The sequence below is a fragment of the Peromyscus eremicus genome, chromosome 3 (assembly GCF_949786415.1).
Source record: "Peromyscus eremicus chromosome 3, PerEre_H2_v1, whole genome shotgun sequence".
Taxonomy (NCBI): domain Eukaryota; kingdom Metazoa; phylum Chordata; class Mammalia; order Rodentia; family Cricetidae; genus Peromyscus; species Peromyscus eremicus.
This window is the reverse complement of record NC_081418.1, coordinates 144,624,234-144,647,881: the sequence shown is the minus strand read 5'-3', so window position 1 is coordinate 144,647,881 and position 23,648 is coordinate 144,624,234. Positions and strand designations below refer to the sequence as shown.

General features: G+C 47.0%; 1 protein-coding gene and 1 long non-coding RNA gene across 2 annotated transcripts in view; one reads left to right on the top strand and one right to left on the bottom strand.

Moving 5' to 3' along the window:
* LOC131907474 (uncharacterized) overlaps nt 1-14,731 on the bottom strand; it is a 28,886-nt gene extending 14,155 nt beyond the window's left edge. Inside the window, exon 1 of the long non-coding RNA XR_009378410.1 lies at nt 13,777-14,731. This is a non-coding gene — a long non-coding RNA (uncharacterized LOC131907474). The remainder of the gene's footprint in view (nt 1-13,776) is intronic.
* The window catches only part of Plbd1 (phospholipase B domain containing 1), a 54,904-nt gene continuing 45,295 nt past the window's right edge, over nt 14,040-23,648 (top strand). Inside the window, exons 1-2 of the mRNA XM_059258718.1 lie at nt 14,040-14,784; nt 23,393-23,612. Of these exons, the coding sequence (XP_059114701.1) occupies nt 14,661-14,784; nt 23,393-23,612 (344 nt within the window). The 5' untranslated portion in view covers nt 14,040-14,660. The remainder of the gene's footprint in view (nt 14,785-23,392; nt 23,613-23,648) is intronic.

Below are 23,648 nucleotides of genomic sequence, written 5' to 3'. Positions count from 1 at the left end.
TCACTTCCCAGCACCCATATCAGGAGGCTCCCTGTAACTCCCCCACCAGGGAAATCTGGTGCCTCTGCCTCCTCAGCACCTGTACTCACATGTTCATACCCACACAGAGACACACAGGCATACACATAATTTAAAATAATTTTTAAAAATTCAGTCTAAAAGAAAAAAAGGGGGGGATATCCAATCTTGTCACACTGTGAAACATTATCATCTCCAAAGTTTATACCTAAGAACAAGAAAATCAAATTACAAAAGAAAATCTCTGCCCTCCCCTACCCCTCCTCACACCACCGCACCCCACCGCAGCTCACTGCACTCCCCACCCACCCCCACTACTGTGTAAATTTACCATTTTGTGTGATGCTGCTTTCAGAGCTGAACTTGGCCTCTTGTGGCCCTCTAATGGGTTGAGGATCAGACACATGTCAGAGTGTCAACAAGGGATTTGTGAGGCTGTTGTGCCAGCGTCGCAAGACCACCACAGAGCCGATAACCGATGCAAAACACACAGGAGTTTACTGAAAACAAGCAAGCCCAGGCTTGGTCTGTGGAGGAGGATGGCCCTGAGCTCTCAGAGCAAGGGGTTTTTAAAGGGAAAAACCACAAACAGGGTGGTACAAGTCTTTGATTGGGTGAGGGTTTGTAACCTTTGAATTTACTGGTTGGTGGTTACAGTTATCATTTTTGGGCAGGCCTGGACAAGTCCCAGGCTCTGTCCTTGAGCTGCCATGGAGGATGGCTGGCCTAGCACATTCACATTGACCCATGCACGTAGCTCTAAGTTGGTGAGGGGCCCCAGAAAGTAAACATCTGGCTGAACCTTGAGCAGTCAGAGTAGTGCTGAAAGGGAGCTACTTCAAGGACTATGTCTTTTGTTCATGGCCCTCCCAGAAACTGCTTGCTCAAGTCTCAGGAAACTGAAATTGAGGCCTGATTTCTGAGAAAACACTGACAGCCTGTTATGGCATCTGCTTGGTCCTTTCAAGGCATACAGAGAACATCCAAAGGCAAAATTCCACCTTCATCCTCTTCAGCACACCAGAATTTCTGCATCTGAAACTTGGCCCATGGTGGGGAGGGGAGAGAACAAACTAGCTGTTGGATTTATTGTCACTCAGAAAGGCAGAGTCATCTCTCATGGGAGGGTGGAGAGTCTAAAGCCACTTCTGTTGTGCCCAGATCGTGACCCCCAGAGAGACCACCAAAGACGAGCATGCCAGAATGCAAAAGCATGGTTTAATTCTGGATATCCAAAAGCAATACAAGCCTAGGCAGGGACTTCGTCCAATACATCCAACGCAGTGGAGGCTGGAGGAAGTGCCCACCTATCTGCAAGCTCAGCTTTTAAAGGGAAAAATCACAAGGTTACATCATTTAGGGATGCTAGTACGGGTGCAATTCTGATTGGCTTGCTTCTAGGGGCTTTCTAGAAATCATGGCTTAATCTTACTTCTAAGGGAGTGGTTGCCCGCCACCATTTCTCATTGGCTGCCCTCAGGTGGAGGCATTTTTATGGTCAGTTACCCTGGAAACCAGGGAGAGAACATTCCATAGTCTGGCAGGCATTACCTCATGACTACCTTGTGACTCCGTACTTTTATACTTCCTGGTTTCTGGAATCTGAACTGACTTGTTTCAGTAACTAATGGCCTATTCCCAAAAGGAGAAATCTTAGGCCTTAATTTTAGGGTGAAAGCATTTTGGTCTTATTTCTAAGATGGCTCATTTTGGTCTCACAACTTCCTGTGGTGGTATTGTGTTCCCCAAAATATTGTGTCCTTCAACTGTATATAAGCTGGCTGTGAAATAAGCTTGGACTGCTTGGATTTGCTGTCTGGCATTGACCAGCAGACCTCTTGACTCTTGTCTGTCTTCTTTATTGTCTCTTCAGTCTGCACGCCTCTACCCAGCTACCCAGCTGACTGTCAGCAGGCCCGACAGCTTAGTCAAAGGGGGAAGGCTTGATATGCACTACGTTGTGTTTCAAAGAACACAACAACCCATTTAAAACTCCTGATTTTAGTTATTCAGTTAGAAGATTTATTCAACCAGAGCTTTGCAAACATTTTGATGTTGTGATGGAAAAACTGTCACATTCTTGTTATAAACACTTGGACAATACTAGCATAGGAGGGGAGAAATCATCACCCAAAGCCCAAAGTACGGGGGACAGCCGTGATCACATGCTCTCATTATGCATTTCAATAAAGCAGATTCCTGGTGCTGGGGAGACAGCTCAGTGATTAAGAGCACTTGCTGGTCTTGTGGAAGACCCAAATCCAGTTCTCAGCACCCAGGCCAGCTCACAATCACCTGTAACTCCAGCTCCCAGGAATTAGAGACCTCTGGTGCCAGTACACACACACACACACACACACACACACACACACACACACTATTAAAAATAAATCTAAAAAAATGAAAAGAGTCTCTTAGGATATAATTGACAACTAACTTCCCTTCTCCCTCCGGCCGCCATTTTCATTGGATTAGCCCCAGCCACTAAACTGCTGAAAAGTTTTACTATTCTACAATATCGGAATTTACTGACTAATGGTGAATTCACAAAGTCCAGTATGCCTGTAACCCAAGTGCCTGGCGAGTGAGGGGTGGAGACAGAAATACCAGCTGTAAATTCCAGTCCATGTTTTTCTACAGAGTGAGTTCTAGACCAGCCTGGGTTACAGAGGGAGACCCTGCCTCCTAAATAATAACAAAAATAAATAAACAAAAATCCAACAAGCTATGTCAATCTGTTTTTGGTTTTTTTTGTTTTTGTTTTTCGAGACAGGGTTTCTCTGTGTAGCTTTGCGCCTTTCCTGGAACTCACTTGGTAGCCCAGGCTGGCCTCGAACTCACAGAGACCTGCCTGGCTCTGCCTCCCGAGTGCTGGGATTAAAGGCGTGCACCACCACCGCCCAGCTATGTCAATCTGTTAGCTGTAACTGCCAAACTACTTCTAATTTTCCTTGATGGTGTGACCATCAGCAATCTTTGTGTGTGTGTGTGTGTGTGTGTGTGTGTGTGTGTGTGTGTGTGTATGTGTGTGCAGGTGACTGTGCACATGTGTGTAGAGGCCAGAGGTCCACATCAAGCACCTTCTTCAATTACCCTCTACCTTAGTTTTCGAGGCGGAATCTGTCACCGGACCTGGAGCTAGGGTGGCTGGCAGTTGGCTGCGGGGATCTCGGCCTCCCCAGCGCCCAGCCTCCTGGCACATACCAACCATTCTTAGCTCTAACACTGATGCTGACCCAAACTCAGGTCTTCATGTTTACATGGGAAGCACGCAATAGATTGAGCCGTTTCCCCACCCCCTTTTATTTCAACTTTATTGCCTAATATTAATACTCAGATCAAAAATATACCTCTCCCAGTGATGAACAGGATACAGAAGGCAAGAAAGGACTCAGGATGCTACAAGAATCAAAGAGGCTGCACTGAAGACACAGACGGGGGGGGGGGGGGGGGGATGATGAGGTGCAAAGAAGTCTCGGTACAAGACCCTATACGGTTTTTCTGTTTGTGTGTGTGTGTGTGACACGTTTGTGAGTGAAGGTGTGTATGTGGAAGTCAGAGGATAGCTTTTAGGAGTTGATTCTCTCCTTCCAGCTTTATGGAGGCTCCATGGGTCAAACTCAAGTTGCCCAGCTTGCAGAGGAAGCACTCTATGCGGTAAGCTGTCCTGTAGGCCCCAGGACAAACAAGATTTATTTTGGTGGTGGTGGTGATAGTAGTTCTGTTCTGTTTTGTTTTTCTCTTTTTGTTATATACGTTTACATATCCACCCATGCATGTCATTTTAAATCTCAGTTCTGCATGTGAGAAAAAATGCCATCCATTGTCTTTCTGACTTTAGCGTGTAATCATTTCCAGTTCCACCCATTTTCCTGCAAATGTCATGGTTTCATTTTTGGCACAAGCTGTTTAGCGCCCAGAGTTTTCAAATGCAGTGGTAGAGGCTGGCTCTCCCATTTCTGCCTTCACTGTTGATTTTAATATGGGTAAAATAATTTACTTCACCCACCAAAAACCAGCAGCACCTCCATCCCTCTCATTACTCAGCTCCCAGTCCTGCCCCCAGAGTCCTGATGTCTACACTAAGGTGAACTAAGATTCAGGTTCCTATTGTGTAGACTGTTCTTTCAAACCAACAGACCACGAAGACCTTCAAGACCAGGTGGACTCGATGAGGCCTTCTGAAACTGGCCAGTCACAATGATCTCAATGACTAGTCCAGGCTGACTTCCAACTTGTAGAAATCGTCCTGCCTCGGTCTCCAGAATGCAGGAATTACAGATGTCAGCCACCTCTGACTTCTTTTTACCTATTGCCTTTTGGATTTGAGGCAGGGTCTTGCTGCGTGTCTAGGCTGACCTTGAAATAGTGATCTCCTGCCTCAGTCTCCCTTGAGCTACCAGACCCTGCTTCTGTTTGTTTTAAAGGGTTTCTTGGTTACTTATAGGGCCTACTGTAAGTGCTAAGTAAATAGGTGTTGTTCAAATTTAAAAAAAAAAAAATCTGCACAGCCAGGCACAGTGGTGCAAGGATTGTAATCTCAGCTTGGAAGGGAGGTGGAAGCTATCAAATGTCATGAGTTCTAGGCTAGCCAGAGCTACACAGTGAGAACTTGTCTCCATAACCTAAAGTGTGTACATGTCTAATATGGTCACCATTTCTGTTTCTCCAGTACTTGTGACCTCCAACTGGCTGACTCTCCAGATGCACAGCCCATGGACAGTGAGGGCCAGCTGCATAGCTCCCCTTAGTCATTTGCTTTTCATAGCTAATCTTAAAAATGTACGATTCATTATTCAATAGGAGTTGTCAGGATGCACAAAAGCATTGCTCAATTTATTTGGCAATGGAAATGGCCATTATGGTTTTTTATGTAATGCTGCTTCTGTTATGTAATTCTTGTTGACTAATGAGCCATCCATGTTACTTGGTAATGAGTGACACACAGAAAAGCACTCACTCAAAAGTGCCTTATGCCATCATTATCCCAAAACAGACATTGATGGGAGCCATGCTGTAGAGGATATAGCTTGTGGAACATAACCATATCACTTGGCCAAAAAGATAGGTTAGCCTTGATGGAAATGCTGAGGGCAAGCTGTGCCTGAGTGGCAGAAGCCACTTGAGAAATCCTTCTTTATTCCTGGATAAGGGTCCAGAGTTTACTAAACCAGGTGGAAGATACCTTTGATTTTTTTTCACATAGTTACTTCTATCTGCGTTAGGTCGTAATTTGAACTTGTTAGTTAGCATGCATCAAAGTAATTCTTTCAAAAATGATTCCTAGAAGCTATGTTTCCTATGACTTTGAAAATTCACCGTCATGCTTGAACTAAAATTAACTGTGCCTAAAATGTCATGATAAACATCTGAGGATGTTCTAAGCACCAAGCATGGTGGCTCACAATCATCTGTAAAACTAGTCCTCAGAGATCAAACACCCTCCTTTAGCCTTTGTGGGCACCAGGCACACACAAGGTACATAGCTATATGTGCAAGCAAAACACTCATACATGTAAAATAAAATAAATCTAAAAATAAAAAAACCTGAGGATGGTACTCCATATTATTTTTAAATTTTGTAACAGAAGTGAAAGCCGATTTGACTTTTAATACTCTTCCAATGACATCTCCTCCCTCTCATTTCTGGAATGTTCATAGTATTTATTTTCTTTGAGTGGGTACCAATTCCAACTTAAAAAAAAAAAAGATTTATGTTGCTCTCTCTTCTCTCTCTCTCTCTCTCTCTCTCTCTCTCTCTCTCTCTCTCTCTCTCCCTCTCTCTCTCAGTCTCCCCTACTGTGTGTGTGTGTGTGTGTGTGTGTGTGTGTGCATATATGTGTGTGTGTGTGTCTGTGTGTGTGTGTCCTCAGAGGCCAGAAAAAGGGAGTCAAATTCCCTGGAGCTGGAGGTCTAAGCAACTGTAAGCCAACTGGCATGGGCTCCGGGAACCAAATTCCTCTGCAAAAGCAGTAGGCATTCTGAACCACTGAGCCAACTCTCCAGTCCCCAAGCCTGCTGTTTTCCTTATAACTGCTCCTCCACTGCCAGTAGCCATCACCTCTGTGGAGAGAAAAGAGAAGAGAAGAGAAGAGAAGAGAAGAGAAGAGAGGGAGGGGAGGGGAGGGGAGAGAAGAGGAGAAGAGATGTGTAGGCTCCCAAGGGGAGCCTCAGGCTTAGGCAGGAGCAATGGCATGGAAAGGAAGGTTCTAGACCCAAGCAAACCTACCTAGGAGGCCAGTGAGCAAAAGTTCATTAAAAGCTGACACCTTAAAACAATGTGGAAGGTTGGTGTATGGTTCAGAAGTAGAGAGAGCACTTGCCAGTGTATGTGAGGCCTGTGAAGAGCAGATTCCCACACATTGTTCTCTGTCCTCCACATAGATCCACACACTAAATAATAAAGGTTGATTCCCAGAATGCATGTAAAATAAAGCCAAGTATGGTGACACTGGGACTCACTGGCCAGCCAGCCAATCCTATTTGGCAACTCCAGCCAGTGAGAGATCCTGTCTCCAAAAACTAGATGAGGAACTGAGAGATAGCAAAGTGGTTAAGAGCACAGACACCGTTCCCAGCACCCATATCAAGTGGCTTGTAATCACCTGTAACTCCAGCTTCAGGAAACATGATGTCACTGGCCTCCACAAGCATCTGTACTCATGAGCACATACTCACACACACATGCACACACATATACATATAAATAAAAATAAAAGAAATCTTAAAAACACACGCACACACAACTAGATAGATGGTGTCAAGAAATGACACCAAAAGTTGAGCTCTGACCTCTGTAAATTGACATTTTTCTCCCATGCGTCAATTCCCAAATAACCACTCAGAGGCTTAATATGAATTATAAACACTTGGCCAATAGCTCAGACTGGTTCCTAGCTAACTCTTCCATTTAAATTAACCCATTTCTATTAATTTATGTATTGCCACGTGGCTCATGGCTTTACCTGTCCTCTAGCATGTCTTGCTTCCTGGGTGACTGGCAGGCATCTCTCTTGACTCTATTCTCCTTCTTCCCATCATTCTCAGTTCACTTTCTTACCTAACTTCCTGCCCAGCTACCAGCCTTTCAGCCTTTTATTAACCAATGAGAGTAATACATATTCATAGCGTAGAAAAGGATTATTCCGCAGCAGACCTCTACACTCACACACAAACACACAGAGAGGAACACGTACTCAGACCCAGTGGCATAGCACTTGCCAAGTAAACACAAGACCACAGTTTGATCCCTAGCTGAAGGTGAAAAGGGGGGCTATGGGCATTTGACACAGAAATATTTTGCATCTACAGTCACAGTTAAATACCACGAGGGACAGGCCGTGTCTTGGCACTTGTCTTTACTTGTCACTTGTACATCTTGTACAATGAAGATAAGCACCAAATGTGTAGCAAAGAGGGAAGCTGGCAACAGCTTTAGGATGTGGTCATCCCACTTAGGAAAGAGATGGAGGAAGATGCCTAGGAGAGTAATGAAGAAAGAAACCCCCCCACCGTGTGTGTGTGTGTGTGTGTGTGTGTGTGTGTGTGTGTGTGTGTAGTTTAAAGCTACATGCTTTAAACGATGTAGAAAGAGTGGTCGGTTTTTAGCCTCTTTGGAGGTGAGGATGAGAAGAGGGTTCATAACAGCAGGATAGGATGTTGCTGACTTTGCCTTTGACCAAAATAAATGAGCAAATCAATTGACCAATTGATAAATAAATAATCCACATGCACCCTCACCCAGTTGGTATCCAACTTTCCCAGAAGCCTCCTTTTTAGCTTCTACTGTTGTGTCAGCACATTCTTGGTTCCCATCTCACAGGGTTCATGGAGCAGTGGCATCCCTTCCTTTCTATGCAATTTGCAAAACACCTGCAGGCTGGATCACAGTGGGAAGTGGCATACATGCAGGGCTAGCAAAGATACCACAGACCCTGGGTTAAGTGAATGAGACCAGTACCCCCGGCTGGATTAACCCAAGCCCTGGACCTCTCTGGGACGCTCATTCGTACTTCATTTCTACAGTAAGTTGACTCCAAACTATAATATCTATAACCAGTGGTTGGTTTAACTGCCGACCCAACGTACACAGAGAGGTAAAAAAGAACAGAAAAGACAAGCTCAGTGACACATAGGAATGCATGTAAGAGGAGTTAGACATTACACTGAAGAGTGCCCTGCAAACTTTCAGTCTCAAAACATTCTTAGGCTGGTGAGATGGCTCAGCGGGTAAAGGCCCTTGCTGGACAAGTCTGATGACCTGAGGACGATCTGTAGAACCCATATCGTGGTGGAAGAAGAGGTGACCCCATAAAATTGCCCTCTGACCTCCAGAAATGGACCATGGTATTCATTCTCTCTCTCTCTCTCTCTCTCTCTCTCTCTCTCTCTCTCTCTCTCTCTCTCTCACACACACACACACACACACACACACACACACACACACACATACACATACACACACACACACACACACACACACACGCACACATACACACACACACACACACACACACACACACACGCACACATACACACACACAAACACACACACAATTTAATCCAATAAGTATTATTCCACAAGCATCATTCTAAGAGTTGATTGCTCAAGGGAGTAGAAAACAAACGCATTGGAAAAGCAGAACATTTTGTGGTTTTTGGAGGCCTCATGTGTACAGAGACAACTGTCTCCAAAACCACTAAATTGTAAGACTTTGAACAGGGAAAAGTATTTTTGAAATATTCAAAAGCTTGACTTAGAAAATGGGTCAACATAACCAGAGATACAGGGTGCAGGGCATACTGAAGAAAGGTAAATTAGAATGTGAATACACATAACACAGGATCAGCTCTTAGGCACAGAGGTACCCACACATCTGTCGAGCTGCTAGGGGAAATACAGGAGTCAAGACAATGGGTGCAGCCACGCCGGGGTGGGGCCACACTCTCCAGGGTGTTTCAGGGTGTGGAGATATTTAGTAAGCAAATGCAGGACCGGTTTTTGAATTACCAGGAGACGATACTACAACTTCCCACACTGTAGCCCATGAACTTTCAGGTCTTGTAAAGCAGCCGGGGTCCCACGTGGTGCTGGGCTGTAGCATGCAGTGAGCAAGGCAGAGCAGGTGGGGGACAAGCCCACACCAGACGAACTGATGGACACTAGATCAAAACATCTTTAAGTCCCTCCTGCCCATGCCACAAGGTTCAGAGGAGCCTGAGCGAGAGCCTAAGGCCTCAATAGGATCTGTGTTGGGTACCAAGGTCTCCATGGATACACCAAGGCTGTGTGTTGTTTCTCTAATGATCGGTGACATCTCAGCTCAAAGCTGCACTTCACAACCTTGTTAGTGTCATCGTCACCAGGACAGCAGGCCTAGCTCTTGTCAATGAAGAGGAGCAGAAGTGGTTACAGAGCAGGTATAACTTCCCACTGCCCTTTGCCTCTTCTACGGTTGGAAGGAAAGACTCCAGCCTTTGGGCCATGTGCTTCCCTATCATCTGACAATCACAGTCAGTTTGCAGAGTGTCATAGCAATATCTTTTGAACACTTCAAACAGAGGAACAGAGGTGAGTGACTAGTATTGAACTGACAAACTGTTGGGCAAAGAGGCTGGAGAGATGGCTCAGTGGTTAAGAGCACATGCTGCTCTTCCAGAGGACCAGAGGTCAGTTCCCAGCATTCACATCAGGAAGTTTCCATGGAATCTGATGACTTCTGACCTCTATGGGTACCCAAATACATACACATGAAAAAAATTAAATAAATTTTAAAACTGTTAGGTATTTCTTTTGGTCTGAAGCCTTGGATATATATTACTGAGACTCCAAGATCATTTGTAAATAATACCAAAAAATGTTTGGGAACCTCTGCCTTAGAAGGATGATAAATCAAAAGATGAAGGAACGCCAGGCTCCTAAATGTCTACATGGAGAAAAGGCAGGTACTAATCAGGAACTCCCACACCAGGTTGGTAGAATAATAAACTTTTGTTGCATTAACTCTATGGAGTTTGTTATCACAGATAGCATTATCCTAAACGATGTCAAGAGTATGTGGGAATCTTTTCCTGAGGCCACAGGTGGTGACAGTAGATAACTCACAATCCCTGACAGTAATGAGCCAAACCACATCCCGCTGGAAGCCACTAAGTCAAGAGAAGGACATACCTATCGAATACTCAGTCAATACACAGCTCCCCTATCCCTCTCGAGCTAAGACTGACCTCAAGGAAAAGGAGAAGAATGTGGACAAGGCAGAGGAGGTTAAGGACTTGGTTTGTTCTAGTTCCCTTTCCATGACTGTGATAAAACACCCTACTAGGAGCAGCTTAGTGAGGAGAGAGTTTATTTGGCTTATACTTCTAGGTCACAGTCACTAGGAGAAGTTGAGGCAGGGTTTCAAAGCAAGAATCTGGGAGCGGGAACCAGGGAGGAACACTGCTTGGTGGCTCACACAGGCTCCCCCTTAGCTGACTTCCTTATATAGCCTGGGACCACATTTCCATGGAATTATAGCACCCACAGTGGCCTGAGCCCTCCTATATCAATTAACAATCAAGACAATCCCTCATAGGCATGCCCACAGAACCACCTGGTGAAGGCGGTTGAGAGTCTTGTCAACTCTGTGTCAAGTTAATCTAACTAGGGCAGAACTAAATGGGATCATGTAATTGTAAATTAAAAGTAGTGTTCTTCCATCAGAAGGTGAATTGTGTAGGGTTTGTGTTGGTTTTGTTTTTTAACTAGGTCCCACTAGCCTAGGCTGGCCTTGAATTCATGAACCTCCTGCTTCAACCTCTTGAATGCTGAAATTACTCATCTTCCCCATTTCACTTTGCTGGGGTGATGGTCCAGCTAATGGGGGTTTTCTGCCCACTGGGTCAGGAGCCTGAGCCCCTGCAGTCCTGCTGAAGTGGCTACTACAGGCCCATTAGCCATTTCTTTAGGGCACAGTTGTTACCAGGGAAATCAGGATTCTATCTTGAGCTCTTATGGGACTTGAAGGACAGCTAAGCATGCCAAGCCCTGTAACCTGAGTTCAATTCCTGGCTCCTACATGATGGAAGAAGAAAAATAACTCCTGAGAGTTACCTTCTGAGATCCACGAATGTGCTGAACCATATGCCTCCCTTCACAGTGGAATAAATAAATTCCTTAAAAATTCAAAAACAAATGCAACTTCTAACCCTAGACTCAAAACAAAACAAAACAAAAAAACAAAAAACAAAAAACAAACTTTAAAAACAGGCTCAGAAGGAAGCTCAAGCAGTGTTTTTATTTTGTTTTTTTTTTTGTTTTTTTTTTTTTAGATTTTGAAAGAAAAACATCGGGGCAGGGCGGGACAGGGCAGGGCAGGGCAGGGCAGGGCAGGCAAGCTTTAAACCTCAGTGGCTGCTAGGAGGTAGAAGAGATTGACTTTTTTTGAAGTCCAAGGAAGCCAGTGTGTTCGGCAGTCAAGGAACTGTGTGCCAGTCAGAGGCCTTCAGAGAAGGAGTGAGGAGGCCCAGAGGTCAGGGAAATCATGGGCCAGGGTCTAAAAGGAAAAAAGGAAGATGGAAATTTTTTGTTTTGTTGGAATTCGGAAGAGTGGGTGAGGTGCAAGCTCTGCAGGGGTTGCAGGGGAGGGGCTTTGGGAAGGGCGAGTCAGGGGATTATTATTCCTCCCATCTCTTCGGTAAATCAGTTTTCCCGAAGGTCAGTCTCCAGGCCAGGCAGCTGACAGGCCCAGCTGCTGACATCAGGATGTGATGTTCTAATCTTTTTGGAGCAAAGATGAATGTCACGTCTCCACCCAGGGCCAGAGGCAGAACTCAGACTCCATTGTTTTGGAGAGGAGGAGACATTGCTCCCTCAAAGAGCCTCCACTGATACTACCAGCTTTTCTAAACCCTAAGGAGGGACAGCTGTGATGTTTTCCTTCTGGTGTTTACAGGGGAATGGGAGGCTGGGGTGAGGATGGGGGTCCATCTGACAGATTGTATCCTGAAGCTAGTTTGTGGTGGTGCTAGGATTGAACCCGGGTCTTCACTCATGTTAAGCAAGTGCTCTAACACTGAGCCACATCCTAGTCTCCTCTTCAGGGGGACCTTTAAAGGACCGGTGAGAGTTTTCAAATTCCATTTCAGTGAAACTAGCAACAGTCTCCAAAGGACTGGAATTTGTCTAAGGCTCTCATGCTACAACAAGGAATATTGAAGCTTGGTACCAGCCATGGGGGTGTAGGGGATACACTCGCATCCCTGAGATTCCACTTGTTCGTGATGACTTGCAGGAGAGGGTGGAGCCAAACAATGATGGGTCAGTGATGGGCAGGACCACACCATGACCAGGACTGCTTGGCATTGCATTCCCTTTCTCTAGGATCCTGGTGGTGAACTTGGGGTGACTGGATCCCTTTGCTCGTCTTCCCAGTGTGGCCACATTAAATAAGTCTCCTCTGTTTTCCACTCTTCTTTGTCTCTTTCATTAGTGTGGTGGGGATGTGTTGCTGTTTGCTCCTCCATTGCTGTGATAAAATACTGACTTGGGGAGGAAAGAGTTTACTTCAGGTTTTAATCCATTATTTAGGGATGTCAGGACGGGAACCCAGAGGCAGGAACTGAAGCACAGACCATGGAGGAACACTGCTTACTGGCTTGCTTCCAGGCTCCTTTGCTGTTACCTTTCTCATGCAGCCCGGGTCCACCCTGCTTAGGCATGGTGCTGACCACAGGACTGGGTCCTCTAGGTCAATCAGCAATCAGACAAATGCCCACACACACATGCCTATAGTCCGATCTGATGGAGGCAGTTCCTCAGTTGCTTTTTCCAAGACGTGTGAAGTTGACAAGTAAGATTAGCCATCACAGGGTGTGTGGCTGAGGCTCGCCTGTTGGGGCTGTTGACTCTCTGGGTTTTGCCCTATGGATTCCAACTACAATTTTGAACCAATATCCTTGGAATTTTAAGGTAGAGTTTGCTGTAACTATTCTCCATATTTAAAACCTCCACAATTTAAATGTGTCAAAATGTACCACAACTTACATCAACGGAGCTCAGCTAGGGACAGTATTTCAGCTAGGGGAACACTGGACATCATCTGGAGCATTTTCAATGATTGTGTGCAAGGCCTCGGAGTGCATAGAACACACACACACACACACACACACACACACACACACACACACACACATACACACACACACCAAAAAAAATAACTGGGCCAGAATTTCAACAGTACTGAGGTTGAGAAAGTCTAATCCAATTAATTTGCTTATAGGAATAGTCACTTCCTCAACTCAAATGGGGTTCTGTAAGGACGAGGTGTCATGTAGGACTCTAACCTGGGAACACTGAAGACAATAAATATGCACGCAGCTAGCAAATCATCAGGTGGCCCAGCTCCCATTAGGCGCCTTCAGAGAGTCACCTCCTCAGTCATATCCTCCAAACAGCTGCCTCCTTGGATCAGGAAGGTCAGTAAGGTCACTGAGGCTGGGATATGGAGACATGCCTGGAATATTTGAGGTGGCACAACTCACCAGGTGCGCCCCACAGGACCCGAAGGTTCAGTTTGCGTTCGTCTTTATTTTCTGCACAGTCCCTACAATATGCCCTCAGCTTCTCTCTCCATTGAATAAATGTCACCAAACAAAATTGTGATTTGTATTCCATACTTCACATGTGTCATTTCTAATAATTACAAATATAGTTGTACTTCCTCTAGCAAAGGTACTCCTTCATCGGTATTATTTCTTTAGTGTTTATTTATTTACCTGGCATTTTGTTTTGTTTGCTCTTGGGAGACAAAGTCTCATTCTGTGGCCCAGGTTGACGTCAGACTTCCAGCAGTCCTCCCGCCTCGGCCTCTGGAATGCTGGGATTACAAACCTATCTGTAGGGGCTTGCTTTTAGCCGTCTTAACTGGGTCCGGTGGCAAAAACTGCGCCCAGTCAGCCTGAAGTCTGTTGCCTACTTCACAATGTCACCTAGGGCACCCTGGACCAACTCATAATGTTACTTTCAGTGAGCCCTGCCCAGAAATGGGTCTCGATAGGGGGTCAGGGGTAGATCTGCTTCCAGCCCAGTGTGAATCAGTTCCGGCCAATGAAGCCAAGGCCGGGAGGTGTCGAGCTCCTGAGGTTAGACAGGCTGACACAAGAGGCCCTGGTTCCTGACGGATGAGGGACCCGAAAAGACAGAAGGCCACAGAATCCGATCTGCGTGTAGGCAGAGGCATGCGACCCAAAGCTGCCTGGGGTATCTCATCTGTTGCCACAGGGGCCAAGGCCACCTTGAACTGATTCCTTGGCCCTGAGCCCCAAACCTGCAGGAGGCGGCCAGAAGCAGCGCAGCCCCTGTACTTCCCAAAAGCGCTACTGAGAACTTTCCCGGCCCGGCCCACAGGTGACTAGAGGGTCAGACCAGACGGAAAGGATCCGCCTATCCCAGCCTGGGGCTCAGAAGGGCGAAGTTTGGTTCCCAAGGCCACGCGAAGCTCCCGAACAGGCAAAACTAATGCCAGAAGAAAGTTAAGATCGCCCAGGCCTCTGCCACGCAACGCCCCACTGCCACCCCCGAGTGCGGCTCTTGCAACAGCTGTCACGGCCGGCGCCAGCGGGACCTAATCCAGCCCGGCAGAGGTCAGAGCGGAGGAGCGATGTCCCACCGCAGTCCGGGCCGGAGCCTCGGGCCGCCAGCGCCGCCGCCGCCGCTGCTGCTGCTGCTGCTGCCGTTGCTACTGCAGCTTCCCTGGGCAGCCGCCCTGAAGCCTACGTCAACAGGTGAGCAGGACGAGCGAGCGGCCGAGGACGGGGGCCGCCGCCCCGTACCCCCTTCACGCGCCCGGCCCGCGGCTGGCCAGAGTCCCAGCAAGTTTACACCCAGGGGCGTCTTGGGTCGCACTTCTTGGTGGGGAGCCCGGCGGGTTGCGCTCCAGCCCTGCGGTAGATCAGCGGAGGCATTTAAGGCGGGAAACTAGGGGTCTGTCAACATCTAAGTATGTGTACCCAGATCGGACGGAGGTGTGATTTGAGGCCGGCCCAAATCTACAGGCAGACAAGCGACTTTGGCTTAAGAGAATCGATGGCAAACGGGTAATGTCAGTTTGATATGGGACAGGGACAGAACAGAAGGGAGCTATGCTCTTTCCTCCAAATGGCCTCATAATCCAAGAGGATAAAAATCTCCATTCTACAGCTCAAAGAGCTGGGACCGGGAGGAAGTCAGGAATTTGCATAAAGATAAGACAGCTGAGTTGCCAGAGGGCACTGGTGTAACCCTTCCTGTCAGAAAAGCAGGTCTCAACAAGCGTCCTTCCCTTCTCATCCTTCCATATGCAAGACCAAAATGAATTGTTGGGTTATGCAGACTTGGAAGACTCCAAAAGTCAAATTTGGAGAGGATTAATTTGATTTCATAATCTTCTCCATGCTGGCCTTGCCCAAGAATAGGGTGGGCCTTGGGCAGGGTCTCCTTCCCAAAATCGCTCTGATTCCTGTTACCTTCCAGTTGACAAGCACCTGTACCCTTGGGGGATTTTGAAGCGTTTGCTTTCAACATCTGCTCCAGTAAGCGCAGGCCCGTGGGATGAGAAGGCACTGGTCCAGAAGCACCTGGTGTCTCCCCTGATTGAGCTGCATGTTCTTTGGTCTCCCCTGACCACACACACACACACACACACACACACACACACACACACACACACACACCTTTCAGTCCTGAGAAGTTGCTGGTTCCTTACTGTGGCCAGCAGTCCTGAAAGGCTCCTCGGCATGGGTTTGAGGATACCTCAGGACGCTGCAGTGACTCTTGGAAACACATGTAACTCCCTTTGTTCCTCTTTATTCATCTGTTAGTATTAATGTGGGTTCTGTAGTGGAGTCTCCTCAACCTTCCGGTACGTTGTGTAAAATCTGAATCGTAAAGAGCAGGGACTTTGCTATCTCCCTGTGCTCCCTGAAGTACCTAGCTCAGTACTGTGAGCTCAGTCAGATTTTGTCCTCACTTTTCCTGGGGAGAGGTGAACTAACATATATTCACCCCAGACGGGACACCCCCTAAGCCATCTTACTGGCTCACTTTTACTTTTCAATTTGGGTTTCTTTTTATTCTAGAAATTGGCAAATTATTTTACAGCCACCTCTTCATATTGTTCCAGCTACAGAATACAGTTGACAGAGGACCTGTCCTTGAAGACTGAAAAGCCTATATGTATTTTTCAGAACATCCTTGTATAGTTTTACTGTGTGTGTGTGTGTGTGTGTGTGTGTGTGTGTGTGTGTGTGTTCAAAACTGGGAATTGAATCCAGGTCCCCATGAATGTTAAAACATACCCTCTACCATCAAGCCATGCCACCCCAACTCTCGCCAATGGAGAATAACCCTCTTAATGGAATGAATGGCCAAGCCGGATGGTCGCTGGAGAGAGTTAACCTCTCTGAGACTCAGAATGTAGCACATTCCTTTGTAAAACTGGTTCTTCATCTGACCGTCAGCCTTGCAGGGCAAGACTCCAGAAGTCAGTATTTGCAGCATGCCAGATGTGATCAGATCTGTGGGAGCCAATTCACCCTGATACACACCCAAGTCTGTTCCCAGACTCATCCTTAATTATTCATTAGAAATATAACTGTCGGGCTGACTGGGTGCTCCTGTAGCCTACTTCAGGCATATTCTTCCTGTTAGCAAAACACACAAGGAGATGTTATTGGGTTCTACATCTGGGGGTCTGACTCATCTGCCCTCAGAAGAACCTGGAGTCAGCCGGTGGGAGCAGCCATCTGGGTGGTACTTATCTGCTTGGGCCATCTGACTAATGGTGGGCATCTGCCTGGCCACACAGCCAAGCCTCGCCAATGTGCTCTTACTCTCCTGGATGTCATTTAGTCTCCTTGAGGTGTCATGGCCGACAGCTGGTGGTCCAGTCTCAATGGATGCTTTAACTCTGAATTTACTAAAGTGGGTCTCATGGTTGCTCCATGGGCTTATTTGTAGTATGGAAGTTCTTTATTCTTGTAAAGACAAGTTATCAGTGTGTAGCCCTGGCTAGTCTAGAACTCACTGTGTATACCAGGCTGACCCAGAACTCAGAGAGATCTACCTGCCTCTGCTTCCTGAGTACTGTACTTAAAGTCCACCGTACTAGCTCGGTCCTGTTGTCCTTACACAGTGTTCCAATTGCTCCTGTATGCTGAATTTTTAACTTTAAAGGGTGATTGGTGAGGTATTGCTAGAGTTATTATGTTGCTTCTTTGTACTAGGGCAAAAGAGGAACTTACTTAATATTGTTTAAAAAAAGAGAGGTAGTGAAATTATGGGGAAATGTTTGTGTAAAACAAAACTTGTAACTCTGTGTCCACACTGTTCTAGATATCACGTGACATGTGTCAATCTTTTGGGGGGAAGTTGTGGAAGTCTTTTGATTGAGATTTGAAAACAGAACAAACAAATCTCTGAGAGAGACTGCCCTGCTCTGAAAGGCATCCATCCATCAGTCTGGCACGTGCTGCAGTGGGCCCAGCATGAGGGGCTGACCAGCTACTTAAGCACTGTTCTCCTCAAGATCCTCTGTAAACTCAAGTGACCACCATCTTAATTCATAATTTGAAATCATGAATCAATACACAGGGGCCAGTGGGATTGCTCAACCGGAAAGGCTCATGGGGCATGAGGCTGACCTGAGTTTGATCCATGGGACTCACAGGGGTGGCGAGAGATACCCGACTCCACTCTCCACAAAGTTGTCCTCTGACCTCTCCTCTGGGCTGTGGCCTGCGCACTCACATACATCAGTATACTGTGAATTCCATGTGAGTATGTTCCCATGTATGGCCTTCCAGTCAGGGTTCCAGTTTGGGATTTAGGTGGCCATGTAATCAAGAAAGAATTGTGCTAGGCCTGAGGGAGTGGATGTGATGACAGATGAGACTCACTTCCCATCCCCAAGGAGCTTGTGATGGAGACTATTGGACCAAACACACACAAATATGTCTCGTTAATGAGTACTCTAGATGAGTGGTGACTCAGAGTACCAAATCTGCCAGGCATGGTGACGCACACCTTAATCGGGAGGCAGAGGAAAGATGATCTCCGTAAATCGAGGCCAGCCTGGGCTACATAGCAAATTCCAGGCCAGCCAGGACTACATAGTGAGACACTCTCCCCAAAACCCAGGGTAGGGTGGGGGTTGGGGATGGGGAGGGGGTTGGGAGGGGAGAACACAGGCCAAATCAGAATGAGGCCAAGTTGATGTTCAAGGGGGTAAAAGAGAAGGACCGTTTGGGATCTGAGAACTCTCCAGTCGTCCCCTGCATTCATGTTTTGTTGTTTCTTAACCGTTCTTCAGGGCCATTGGCCATTTCCGCCAGCTTCTCACAGGTGCGCCCTACTGTGCCTCGCTCCGGCTGCACCCCACAATGTCTTGCTTTCCACTTCAGAGCATCTCTGACTGCAGACTTTACACGGGGCTCTTACAAGCCTGCAGGAGAGGGCTTTAACCCGAGGCAGGGCATCTTACGATTATGTAGGGCAGGAAGAGGCAGAGAAATGTGCCCCTTTCCATCCATGTTTGGATTTTTGTTTGTCTGGAGATGATGTCTGACTACGGAGCCCAGGCTAAGCTCAGATTCACGGCGACCCCCTGTCTCAGCGCCCCAAGTGCTGGGGTGACAGGAGTGAGCATGGTCATGACCTGTTGTTCCTCTCCCATCCTTGGGATGGAGCCTGCAGAAGCTTGTTCCACACACTTCCACAGCGGGGCCCAGTCAGATCCGTCAGTCCACAGTTGGGTGGACTCATCGGCTTCCCCTATTTTCTCTGCTCTCCCAGCCCTTCATTCTAGTCCCAGGGAAAACTTGCCCAAACATCTCTCCTCTGAGCCAGAGATGTGGCTTTGATCTCTGCACAGAGAGGCAAGCTGAACACCATTTTCTTGCCTGGACACTGCAAAACTCACAAACCAGTTACTTCCTCAGTAACTCTGATGGAGACTCAAAGTAAGTCTAGAAGCCAGAGTGCAGCTTCCTGGGGCCCTTGTAGGAGGAGAAAGTATGAAGAACCACCGCACACAAGCCAGGTGCACATAAAAGAGGAAGGAAGTGTGAGGTACATCAGTGAACCTGACCTCAACCCAATCCGAACAGAATCAACTTCAGTGTTGGCATTTTACTTCTCTCATATACCCCACCTGCTCAGTCTCTCTTCTTTCTGTCTTTTTCTCTCTAAAGGACTGATCCAGAAGGCCAACCCTGTCACCTAGAGTTAAAAGCCATTCACTCTTCCATAAAATGAGATGCAAAGAAAATTAGGTTCTAAACATGAGAGTCAGCCAGACTGGTAGCTCATACCTGTAATTCCAGCTCTCAGGGAGCTGAGGCAGGAGGACCGTCATGAGATAAAAGCCAGTCTGAGCTACATAATGAGTTCCAGCCCAACCTGGGCTACAGAGGAAGATCTGATCTTAAAAGATAAGTGGAGAGAATGCATTTTACAAATTTTAAGGGCTAGGCTTTGTTTGTTGTTTGTTTGTTTGTTTGTTTGTTATTTCAATTGAAAATAAGCTCATACAGAATAGTAAAACCCACAAGAAATGTAAAGAGGACATTTGAAGTTTGTTTGTTTCATGGAAAATATGAAAACCACTGGAAGTGCCCCAGCTTTATTTTAAGAAAAGAAAAACCCTCTCTTTGTAAGGTAGCCTTGGTACAGTCTGAGAAATGATCTACAACAGCCACATTTTCAGTTTTGAATGAGTTTATTAAGCAGTAAAAGGGGGAATGCAAGACATCGTCACATGGGGTGCTCAAGGCACCCCACAGAAACCAGCTGGGAAAGCCCCATTAAGGCAGCCAGCTTCAGTCCCAGGCAGAGCTGCCCTGGGCTGAGGCTTCCAGACAAAGGGACAAATAACTGCTAGAGACACTGTCCTCAGAGTCCATGCTCAGAACTTCCTGCAGAAACTGGCTGGGAAGCTGAGGTGCTACCTGGACTTCAAATTGAGCTTTCTCTCCGTGGACGAACATCCACGGCTGAACTTCCAGCCCCCACTACAGGCATCTTTACATCTCGGGATAAATAATAGTGACCTTGGATGGAAATGGTTTAATTTCTAAGCTGTTGTGAAGGACACTGGGTTTTTTATTCCTGGGCTGTTTTGCTGTTCTCTGCCCCCCACCCCCGCATCCCCCGCTTTTTCCAGCCCCGGTCACAGATTAGAGTAGGGAACCTATCCCCAAACCTTGGAGGACTTTTTGAGACAAACATGCTTGGGTCTGAAATGAGGTCAGGGCAACCCTGATCCTAGGTCCAGCTTCTCAGGGAATTCAGAGAACACACAACAGTTCAACAATATGACGCACATTACAGCAGCGTTTCAATGAAGTCAGATGTGGATCCAGTGTTGATTTTGAGGGTGTTGCTGTTAACCAAGCTTGAATCTATCTTTCATTGATGCAATTCTAAAGAGAACATCAACCCACTTAGCACTTGCCTCTTGGGCTAGAGAGACGTCAGCAGAATGGCTGAGCCATCCTCAGGCCTCTTACTTACGTTTGCAAACATAATTACGAGAGTGATGTTAGGTCAACCTCTATGGATGAATTAATGTCTGAATAACCTTGCTTTTCATTAGAAGGATGAGCACAGAGCTGAGATTGTATAGCTTGGAAGGAGGAGGCCAAAGGGTCAGAAGTTCAAGGTCTTCCCGGGCAGTATATGGAGTTAGAAGGCAGCCTGGGCTATGTGGATCGTCTCAAACTACATAAATAGGGCTGGTGAAACGGCTCAGTAGTTGAGAGCACCAGTTCCTGCAAAGGACTTGGGTTTGATTCCCATCATCCATATGGAGGCTCATAACCGTCCTTAACTTCAGTCCCAGGGGATCTAACACCCTCTTCTGACCTCCAAAGCGACCAGGCACACATAGGCACCAGACATGCACATGGTACACGGCCATACATGTGAGCAAAACCCTCATAAAATAAAGCTTTTTTTTAAAAAAAATCACACAATGAGAATCCTCAAAGAAATATCATTTTGTTGGGGACAGCAGCCCTTGGCAGAGGTGGACAGATATGCTCTTTGCTTTCAAGGAGCTGCTGAAAACCAGGTCAGGGTTAAAAGGACACAGTATTTTCCCCACCAGGCCACTCTCTCCAACATCTGCCCCTGCGTAGAAATGCTCTTCAACCGTAGAAATGTATGATGGATTAACATGCTAAGGGATTTGGAAAAAAAAATAGTACAGACACTAGAAAACAAGAAGGAACTGATAGAAACCACAGAATGACTGAAGTCTATTAGGGGTGGACCAAAGCCCTCAGATTTGGGGTCAATTTTAAAAGCGTACCCTGTGGGTAGTAAGCTGTTTTTGGTGAAGTCTCCTGAGGATGGGGCTGAGGTGTCATGCGGAGGTGTGCTAGTGTCAGGGGAGCTGGCTTTTGTGGTCAGGGAAGCAGGTAGCTCTAGCAAGAGCGAACTGAGCCCTTGAACGCCAGCCTCAGCATGCAGCGGAGGCTTTGGGAAAGATACATCTAAGTGTGTTTAAAGGGCACAGCAGAAAGAGAAGAGACCTGTGGGCTCACTTGCCTTCTCTCTTTCTCTTATGGTTCCTGTTTTGTGATTTCTCCCGCCTCAGTTTTTGTGGTAAAGCCAGCCCCACTTCCTCATTTCCAGAGGTGAGGGGTGTGTGTGTGTGTGTGTGTGTGTGTGTGTGTGTGTGTGTGTGTGTATGCTTGCGTGCATGCATATGTGTGTGTATGCATGTGTGTGTGTGTGTGTGTGTGTGTGTGTGTGTGTGTGTGTGTGTGTGCTGTTGTTTTGAGACTGTCATTTTGCTCTGTAGCCCTGGCCAGCCTGGAACTAGAAGGCTGGCCTCAAACCTGCAGGTATCCTCCGGCCTCTGCCTCCTGAGAGCTGGGATTACAGTCATATGCAACCATGCGAGACCCACCAGGAATGTAATGCAAAACTTCACTTCCATTTAACCTTTGCAAAGGCCTTCTGCTTAGGTCTGATGGCATATATTTGCAATTCCAGCAAATGGGAGTTTGAGGCAGGAGGGTAGTGAATTCTAGTCCAGCCTGAGCTGAGAGAGTAGTGAGTCTGTGCCTCAAACAACAGCACAACAAAAACCCCTTCTTCCTGTGACCCTGTTTGTCTTCCGGTTCAGTAAGCATGGTGATTCTTATCTAGTCCAGAATCCTAGCCAGGGGATGGTGCCACCCACAGTGTGTGGGTCTTCCCACCCCAGTTCATGAAATCATGAAAATCCCCCACAGGCATGCTCAAAGGCCCATCTCCCATGTGATTCTAGATTCTGTCAAGTTGACAGTTAACATTTACCATTACACAGATGTACACCACATGCTGGACTCCTGCCACAGTTATTTACTGAGCACCTACTATGTGCCAGGTAATATATCTGATGGGAAGAAATTGTCTCTGGATTTGAGCAGTTCGCCATGTAGGGTTAGGTGTCAAGGAGTGGGGACAGTGGCCCCTGTGAGGCGGGACAGTTTCCTGAATCCTCAGGAACCATTTTCACACTGTTAGCCTGCTAACAAGAGAGGGACTATCAGGAGGAAGAAGCGGTAGGTATGCATCAGAAGGGCTGACCCAGTTCCTGGCAGGATGGAGAGCTGGATGTATGGTTTTGAGTCCTGAAGTGCTTGGACTGGTGATGTTCCAGCTAGACACCAGGACAGGAAGTAAGATCAAGAGGATGAACTGAGGAGTCTATTTTTAAATTTTTTTTTTAAAATGTTTATTTTGGGATAGGATCTCACTAAGCTGCACTCAAACCTGAGATCCTCCTGCTTCAGCTGTCCAAAAACTGGGACGACAGGTAGGCATGTGTCACCACCATGCCTGTCCATGCCTGGCTTAAAGTGGAAATCTGTCTCTGTCTCTGTCTCTGTCTCTCTGTCTGTCTCTCTGTCTCTCTCTGTCTCTCTCTGTCTCTGTCTCTGTCTCTCTCTCTCTCTCTCTCTGTGTGTGTGTGTGTGTGTGTGTGTGTGTGTGTGTGTGTGTGAAGCCTGAGGTCAGCCTCAAGTGTTCCTTGGGATGCTGTCTACCTTTTTTATTTCTTTATTTTCAAGACAGGTTTCTTACTGGCCTGACCGGAGGCTAGACTAGCCAGCGAGCTCTGGGAGCCGCTGGTACCCGCCTCCCAGCACTGGGGTTACAGACACATGTCACCACACCTGGCTTTCACTTGGTGCCAGAGATCAAATTTAGGTCCTTACGCTTGCTTGGCAAGCACTTCACTGACGGGGCCAGGTCCCCAGCCCGTAGGACAGAAATCTTTAAAAACAAACACTGGAATGTTGGTCGCACGGGGGAAGGCACAGGCCGTAGCTGTGTGGCGTCCCTCACGGCTCCCTTTCCCTACAGGAGTCTACTATGCGACCGCATACTGGCTACCTGATTCGAAGACAGTGGAAATCAAGAATGTACTGGACAAGAGCGGGGACGCCTTCGGCTACTACAATGACTCCATTGAAACCACAGGCTGGGGCATCCTGGAGATTAAAGCTGGGTATGGCTCTCAGACCCTGAGCAATTCCATCATCATGTTTCTGGCTGGCTACCTGGAGGGCTACCTCACCGCTCTGTAAGTACACCTCCCTCTGCTTCATCCAGCGATGGC